At 33.5% G+C, this 9,120-nt stretch overlaps 1 protein-coding gene across 2 annotated transcripts; it reads left to right on the top strand.

The window, feature by feature from the left end:
* The first annotated feature begins 885 nt into the window (after positions 1-885).
* On the top strand, positions 886-8,410 carry SKS3 (SKU5 similar 3). Of its 2 annotated transcripts, none has more exons than XM_085723454.1 (9): positions 886-1,192; positions 2,907-3,016; positions 3,100-3,370; positions 3,457-3,595; positions 5,252-5,612; positions 5,861-6,226; positions 6,330-6,408; positions 7,226-7,422; positions 8,058-8,410. In XM_085723454.1, the coding sequence occupies exons 1-9, from the start codon at positions 1,046-1,048 to the stop codon at positions 8,185-8,187; spliced, it is 1,800 nt and encodes a 599-aa protein (XP_085579580.1). In that variant the 5' UTR covers positions 886-1,045; the 3' UTR covers positions 8,188-8,410. The 2 variants fall into 2 exon arrangements, with proteins under 2 accessions (XP_085579580.1, XP_085579581.1); XM_085723455.1 differs by having other exon boundaries at positions 3,090-3,370.
* The last annotated feature ends 710 nt before the right edge of the window (positions 8,411-9,120 follow it).

Genomic DNA, 9,120 nt, shown 5'->3' with positions numbered 1-9,120 from the left:
ATAATTCTCTTTTTCAAATATTTTTTTTTAACAAGAGATAAATTAAATATTTATTTTTATGTTTTTATAGGCAGATGCGTTTGTTAATTAGAGATTAGAAGAGTATTTAACTTTTTTTTTTAGAATTTGTACTAATAGGTAGTTTTGCATGATAATCTAAGGTGATATATTTTTATCTTCTTTCGTTTGTTTTTGTTGTGTGGTATGTTTTTTGATTTCTCGTTTTAGTTGTGATGTTTATTTGATTCAGGTTAAAAAAAATTAGTTTTGAACAATGCAGATTCAATCAATTACTTTGACATCATCAACGTTTTCGATCAGAGATATGAGTATACTGAAGACTTGAAGATAATCATATTTGTAAACATATGTATTCTGACGTCTTATATTATTAACATGAAAACTGTAAGTTTATATACATATTCATCTTTTTTGCTTTTAAGGATTTTGAATTTATATTGTATCAATGTAATTTATCAATTTAAATAAATAAACATGTTTATTTTTTTTCTCAAAAAACAGTTTAAAAGATCAATATAATGAAGAGTAATGATATTTTGACATCTATTTGTTGACAACCTTGTTTTTCTCACTTCTTATTGGTCAAAAACAATGAAGAGAGAAAAAAGAAGAGAGAGGATAACAACATCATGTGAATATGAGAGAGAAAGTTATGCAAAAGTTGTCAAAATATCATTTCTCTATAATGAAAGAGAGATAATGATTGAATTGAATATTTATTCTAAAAAAAATTGCATTAAGAAAAGGAAATCTGTTAATTCAAGAAAAGAAAAGCATTGGGACCCGCGACAGGACATGAAAGTCAGAAAGTGACTCCCTCCTCTCCTCTCTCCCATCCCCATGTGATCTGATGACACTCTGCAGTGCACACTCACAAAGTCACCAGTCCACAACACAGCTCTGTCTCTCTCTCTCTCTGCCATCTTTCTAAATTATTTCATTCACCTCAACACCTTCTTCTTCTTCTCTCTGCACACAACTTAAGAAGATAAGATAACCGATACCCAAAATAGAGTAACACACGATGCCATCATTGTCTTCTTGGTTCTTCCCAACACTTCTATGCTTCTTCTTCTTCTTCTTAGATACTGCTTTTTCTGGTGACCCTTTTGTTTACTTTGACTGGACTGTATCATACACTACAGCATCCCCACTTGGAGTCAAACAACAGGTTTCTTTTCCTTTTCTCTTCTCTTCTCTTCTCTTTTTTCTGCTACTTACTTACTTACTTCCTTACTTGCATTGCTTCCTTACTATGCCCATAAGGTTAGAGTAGTTTTTCAACTATATAAATAACACCGACATTTTAGATTGAAGGTGTGTCTACACGTGTTTACAATTTATAAAATTCATTTTCTTAAAATTATTAAGGAGGTTTATGTATTAGTGTTGTGTTTGATGTTGGTGTCGTAGTGTTTTATAGGTTCTGCCCCATGAATTAATTGTGACATAACTCAGTTTGTTTATAATTGTTGTGAATTAGAATATCTATTGTAGGGGGCTCAGTTGTATTGTTAGTAGTGATTTAATGTTCGTTTTTTTTTGCAATTTGGATTGTTTTTTATGTCTTCACTTTGTTTAGCTAGAAATATTACTTGTGTTTGTGTATACAAGATTTTGTTGTCAGTATGGTTAATGTGATTTCACCGAAGGTGTGTAGGGTGTAGTGTCGGACACGTTTCAGTTTTCGACATGATATTGATACCAGTGATTACATTGAATTATGTCATTTTCTTACATTATTATCGATGTCGATGTGTCAGTGTCTGTGTTGTAGCCGGTGTCAATGTTTGTGTCCGTGCTTCTTTACTTAATTCTGAAATACAATAATCATTGATTATAATTTATTATTAACCTTAACTTTTGGTTTCTTAAGTATTTGGCATTTAGTGATCCTTTGCAGATGAATTTGAGTTTCTTTTGTTCTCGAGTATAACATAAGTTAATCATACATACTGTATTTTTGCCTAACCATACCACCCCTCCAAAATCAACCTTGTCCTCAAGGTTTCAATCAGAGAACTGATGTTGAACAGTGGTAAGATCTTCCCAAGCTCCTTCCTCAGATGATTTCTGGTGTCATTGGATCAGAACTTCTTGGATCGAGTCACCCTGCTGCTGATTTATAACACAGGTACCTACCTGTTTGGGCCTATAAGCAGGAACCTGTTCCTGAAGCTCTGTTGGTAAGTCAGTCTCCACAGGCTTGTCCCCCGTCACTAATTTCAACTGAAAACAACGGAAAATCGGGTCTATGCTTACCTCTTGTAGAAGCTGCTACCACCGCAACTTGTTTAAGAACTAGATAAGGGCCATACTCCATAGTACCTTGTTGACAATTTCGGATGCAGCCTAGTATGCATAATTGACACCTGTCTATAAGGATGGATTTTTAAGTATACCCAATATCCTAACTTTATATTTGAAGGCTTCCTGTCATGATTAGCGAATCTAACCATTTGGTTCTGACTTCTGAGCTCTTTTCAAATGGAAACAATCAGCTTGTGGGGCCTACGAAGAGCCTATTGGATCTAGGGATTCATCTAACTTTCTTTTTTCTTCTTGACGACAAATCACATATATAAAGAAAACAAAGTACTAGGGGAACTCCAACTCATTACAAAGTAAAAAACAAGGCTAACTTAATGGCATGTGCTAGTCGCATTGTTCCAATTACTCTTATGTAATGTACTAAGTGCACTTAATTTGATTCCTTCTTTGTTATCAGAGTTGTGCATGCTAGAAACGTGGTCTGTTTATAAATTTTTTATTATACACTGTCTAGCTTTTGTTGTTTACATGTTTTGTTAATATTTCACCAATGAATGATTGATAGTTCTGCCCCTCATCTTATTCTATCTGGTAATAAAATATTGCTATTTCAGGTAATTGGGATCAATAAGCAATTTCCTGGACCAATTCTAAATGTCACAACAAACTGGAATGTGGTTGTCAATGTGAAGAACGATCTTGATGAACCCTTACTTCTGCATTGGTAACACAATTGTGTTTTTTTCTAGTGATGATTTGCAACTATTAATGACGAGGGTAATGATTATGTCAGATAGTTAAATGCAGGAATGGTGTACAACATAGGAAAGACACCTGGCAAGACGGAGTTTCAGGAACCAATTGTCCAATTCCAGCCGGATGGAATTGGACATACGAGTTTCAAGTTAAAGATCAGATAGGGAGTTTTTTCTATTTCCCTTCGCTAAACTTCCAGAGAGCTTCTGGAGGATATGGAGGAATTATCATAAACAATAGAGCAGTTATTCCTGTTCCGTTTGGATTGCCAGATGGTGATGTTATATTATTTCTCAGTGACTGGTACACCAAGAGTCACAAGGTCTTGCCGCTTTCTGTGACTTATTTGGTTTTATATATTCATTTGATGCGTTTTGAGTCTTTTGACCATTGCATATTGTGAAACAGGATCTCAGGAAGGATGTGGAAAATGGCGTTGATCTTGGAATTCCCGATGGTGTTCTTATCAATGGATTCGGTCCTTATCGCTACGATGACACACTTGTCCCAAATGGCATAACTTACCAAATAATAAATGTGGAACCTGGTAAGAATATAGGTCATTCTTTCTTTCATGTTTTAACAGGCACAAGACTAGTACGTGGCATATTTGGAAACTATTGTCCCTCTCTTTCAAACTTTTTCCTCCAGTGATATGTGCTGCCAATTTTTACATCAATGAACTTCTATGCATTTCTTTGTGGATAAAGCTCTGCATGTCACTGGAAAGTTACTAAAATACTAAACGGGGATTCACTCCCACTTTTTATATGAACGTAGACGGTAAATAGAAAAGAAAAGCATTTCACAGTTATTTCACTGGAAATCAATCTTCTGATTGAAAACTTTCGATCAAGCTCGTATTGAGATTCTAATAGATATCAAACTGAAATGAAAGAAGTCTATGTTACTTGAGATATCAATCAAATCAATCAATTGATTGATTGTAGTAGTTAAAGATATGCCAGTCTAGACTGTTCAGAAACTTTAGAATGCTTGTTACATGTAGACATTTTTCATAAAAGCTTTTTTGACAATTAAACTGATCCATAGTCTATACTACAATATTCATTTTAATATTCATGATTAAGAAAATATATCCGAGATTCAAGGCTCAACTTGATTCTGATATTTTGAGAAATATCACACAAATCAGAGTGTTAGAATAGCAACCCCAGTTCAAAAGAAAACAGATACGGAAAACGCAAACTAAGAATACACAATATTTGATCATGGAGTTCGGCCAATTGTGCTTACGTCTCTGACTGCAGTACCTTTCTATTATCATTAAAAGCATAGAGTTTTATAGAGTACAGTTTGTGTTTAAATACTACGGACCCAGTTTACGACATTAACCTTGGGTCATATCGTGGGGAGCTTCACCCCCCACATCTCCCAGTATCATCCAATGAAATGTTTGTGCCAAGCCCACGTATCAGTAAACTACGAGTTATATACAACACCGATATTGAAACGATGTTTGAAAATTATTGTTTCTTCAAAACATGGCAATCACATAGACCTAGAGAAACCATTTTGTAGCAGCACGAGGCAACACCAGCCATGTCTAAATCTGTTTCAAGGCAGAATATAGCACTGTAAAAATGGACAGCACAAGAAAGTATGTAGTTACTGAAGGCTGCAGTTCAGGAATCATCTATATTAGCCGGTAGATACACAAGAGGATGTTAAGGATAATTTTAAGTAGTGAAATTGACAAAAATAAGAAATCTATGCAAATGTATATCATATTATTGGAGGCAAATATTCATATTAAAGACAGAAATAGTATTTCTTACATATATTTCAAATATTTTGATGTTAATTTCAGCTCAAAATTCGAATCTATCAATAAAATAGGACACTGTAGTTTTATTAACAAGACACCAATTTGGTTTAAATGTAACAATTTAACCTAAAAATCACCAACTTGATCCAAATTCTATCAAATTAGGAATAGTCGACCGAACATTGTGCTGCTGATTAGTATCAAAATTTTGACAAAGCCTCTCATGAATTATTATTTTTCTAGAATTTGTACTTCAATATTTTCTCTATATATAAACATCTATCACTGAAAGTAGTTTAAAATTGAATGCCAAAAATTTCAAGCTAGAAAAAATGTAATTTGTCTGAAATTTCAAGTTGTGTACAAAAGTTGTACATATTTACAGTCAACTGCTTATCCTCTTGTCTTAAACAGGGAAAACATATCGCATACGGGTTCACAATGTCGGTATCTCAACAAGCTTGAATTTCAGGATTCAAGATCACAACTTACTTCTCGTGGAGACCGAAGGATCCTACACAGTCCAGCAAAACTACACAAACATGGATATTCATGTTGGTCAGTCATATTCATTCTTGGTTACGATGGATCAAAATGCGAGCACTGATTACTACATTGTTGCCAGTCCTCGGTTTGTTAATTCATCATGGACTAGAGCTACTGGAGTTGCCATTTTGCACTACGCTAATTCTCAGGGTCCTGCTTCTGGTCCTCTTCCTAGTCTTTCTGATCAAGATAATCCTTCTTTCTCTATAAATCAAGCAAGATCAATAAGGTTATTGTTCAGTACTTTTACTCCTTTTTTATTTCAGGATTACTAGTTAATCTCATTTTATCACAGAAATTAGTATTCTTGATTATTCTACTCAGAAGTGTGAATAACCTTAAATGACACTTAATATGAGTCAGAATATATTTGTTGCCCTCTGATCATTCTTTAACTTTTATGATTAGTTATAAGTGTATTTTGTGACCATAAAATCATGATCGTTCAAACCCTCATCTGAAAATGGTATTTTACAGGTGGAATGTATCTGCCGGTGCTGCACGTCCAAACCCACAAGGTTCCTTCAAATATGGAGACATTACTGTCACTGATGTATATGTTATTGTGAATAGACCTCCAGAGCTTATAAACGGAAAGTGGCGAACAACCCTTAATGGTATATCGTATTTACCACCTTCAACACCCTTGACGCTTGCGCAACATTATAAAATTCTCGGGGTGTACAAGCTTGATTTTCCAAATAGATGGATGAACAGGCCTTCTAAAGTTGATGTCTCTCTCATTAATGGCACTTACAGAGGTTTTATGGAAATAATCTTTCAAAATAATGACACCACTGTCCAGTCCTACCATTTGGATGGATATGCATTCTTTGTTGTTGGGTGAGAATTTAGGTCTAAAACTTTGATCGAACATGTTTATTTTTCATACATGCAACTCTGAATTTAGGAACAAGACTGAGTAAATTTCTCATCTGAATTGTAGCATGGATTTTGGAGCATGGACTGAAAATAGCAGAAGTACTTACAATAAGTGGGACGGTGTGGCTCGCTGCACGACACAGGTATTTCTTTCTTACTTTACACATATATGAAAAAAAGTTAGCTGTGTAATTACAAGATTTGGAGTTGCTGCAGTCACAAATTTACGCAGTCAGCGCATCAGTGGCCGTTGGATTGAGATCAGACGGGGCAGAAAGCAAGTAGATTTTGACATTTTAAAAAAAAACTCTAAAATACCGAGCTTCAAATTTGGACCGTCCGTTCTCAATCCAACGTTCATCGATGTGCTGACTGCATGGGATGTATTAATAAGGGGTGTGTTTGGAAAAGTAAAGATATCTAGTAATTTGCAATGAGACTTATGTTTAGAGACACCTTTCATTTTTCTTTCCAAAGAGGACTTATAATTTTAGAATGGACCATTTCCAAATATAAAAAGAAAGGGGTACTTAGGCATAAAACTTGCTACCTTAAAACTTGCTACCATTTCCACAAAAGAATGCTTCATCTGTGCTTGCTACCTTAAAACTTGAAGATTTTCTTTGATTTTCCCAGTGTTATCAAATAGCAGTTATAATGGTGCTATAGCATAGTTGAATTTGAAAAACCACTTTTGTTCAGCAATACGCTATGTAGTACAAAAGAATGTCAAATAGCAGATATAGCACCATAGCGTTGCAGCATTTGAACCAATCGTTACTTTTTTTACTTTGCTTCCCATGAATTTGGAATCACACACGATTTACAAAACACTTTCTTGTTAGTTGTTTAACCATAGAAGGACATGCTGTTATTGCTAGTAAATTGAAACATGAATTTGACTTGATATGCAAGAGTAGCCATTTCATAACAACTTGGTTCTTTAACCTGTCTCTTTAGGTCTTTCCTGGGGCTTGGACAGCCATTTTAGTATCTCTTGACAATGCTGGCATTTGGAACCTTCGTGCCGAGAACCTCAACTCCTGGTATCTAGGCCAAGAATCTTATCTTCAAGTTGTAAACACAGAGAATGATAGTAATGAAAATTCTTTGCCTGATAATGCAATATATTGTGGCCTACTTTCCTCCCTTCAAAGGTAAGGGTTCCTCAAACATAGCAACTTTGAGTTATTTCACAATTTACAAGCAATTACAATGTCTTTTTATACATACTTATGGTTGTCAAAGGAAAATTCTGGAGCAAACTTAAGATTTGTTTGTACAAATTCTGAAAAATTTCCTGAAGTTTTGTGCTTAAATTAAATAAGGGTTTATATGTATTATATTTCACATATGAATGGTTATATATCTTACGGTACACACGAGTCATATCTTGATTCGATACAAAATTGAACTCAATTGATACGAATCTCTAGTGTGAATTTATTTTGAAGATGAATCTCATCATAAGTCTCAATTCACCAGGATGATTTCTGATTCACAATATTTAGTATAGTCAACCGATTTTCTTTTCTCATTTGATTGATCACTTGCATCTTGAATTATTTTGCAGTTAGTAGATGAAATATAAGCTTACAATTTTGTTATGTCAATTATTTTCACTTAAAAAAAATGTCATTTTTATTAGTAATATAAATTACGATTCATAATAAGATTCGACTCACGGTTTCGAAAATAGGTCTTCCGATACACATTTTGAATTTCGATTTGATAATCATGCTTTGTACTATATATTAATATAATAACTATAGTGCTTGTTTCTCTTATGCAGGGACCAATCTCACAAATACCAGTTTTCTGTAGGATCACCTATAAGCAGTAATTCTAGAATAATATTATTCATGTTATTATTCCTAGCTCTAATTGAAAATTTGTATGGCATGTGTAGTGTTAAAAATTAATGTCATCTAAAACAAAGAACAAGGTCATTCTTTGTAATATGAGGCTACCCATTTGAGGTTCAGATGGGCATTATTGAATAGGAAATTTTGCTTGTATAACATGTTGGACAAACTTTATATAGATGTAATCATAACTGTACACTAGGAGATATGCTTTGTCAGTGTAAACTAGTTTTACACTTGCAACTGGTTCTAGCTTGACAAGTATCACGTGGTTTTTCGACTCTTGTCCTTTGTTTATATGTATTTTTGCTTAAATCAATGATCCCCTTCAAGATGAAACTCACTCTAAAAGATAAATTTAGTTGTTTGATAATGATTTCATCCCTTTGTAATATGAATCATAAATGCTTGATGTTGTGGAGAAAAATAAACATTGGTATTCACTATTGTAGAGAGAAATAAAATAAATGAAATGTGACTACGAATTGTTTAGGGTACTATAAGAAAAATATTTAAAAAAAGTATTCAAAATATTAAAAAATATTTGGCAAAAGCCCTTCCTGCCATTAAAAAAAATATTAATTAAAAAGGAACATATTCGTGTTGTTATAAAAGATCACACATGATTAATATTATACAAAGTGTTTTAAAAAATACAGAAATGTTTTCACTGGGGCTTTGGACAGCAAAAAAAATCACTAATTAAACTCATTAAATAAGCAATGCAAAAAATACAATTTTTTTTACTAAACTGTAAGAAAAACAAAAAGGAATTAATCTGAGCAAACATAAACAAAAAGAATTGAAAACTGAGTTGAAGGTTAAAGTGGGAGGTAATAACTAATAGAAAAAGCCTAATAAAATTAATAAACAAAACCGAAAATAGTAATGATAATGACTGTGGGACACAAAAACAAACAAAGAGCACCGTATTATATAGTGTATATTGTTATGAATAATTAACTTAGGGGATGTCCATCCTTAGTCTTC

The sequence above is a fragment of the Medicago sativa genome, chromosome 7 (assembly GCF_051527215.1).
Source record: "Medicago sativa cultivar Bolivia chromosome 7, Bolivia_mono, whole genome shotgun sequence".
NCBI lineage: Eukaryota > Viridiplantae > Streptophyta > Magnoliopsida > Fabales > Fabaceae > Medicago > Medicago sativa.
This window is presented reverse-complemented; position numbering and strand designations above follow the sequence as displayed.

What these genes read in the sequence shown, in the direction of transcription:
- SKS3 (XM_085723454.1), top strand. Translation starts at nt 1,046, where the DNA reads ATGCCATCATTGTCTTCTTGGTTCTTCCCAACACTTCTATGCTTCTTC. An exon ending in CACTTGGAGTCAAACAACAG is followed by an intron (nt 1,193 to 2,906) that starts GTTTCTTTTCCT and finishes TTGCTATTTCAG; the next exon opens with GTAATTGGGATCAATAAGCA. An exon ending in GAACCCTTACTTCTGCATTG is followed by an intron (nt 3,017 to 3,099) that starts GTAACACAATTG and finishes AGTTAAATGCAG; the next exon opens with GAATGGTGTACAACATAGGA.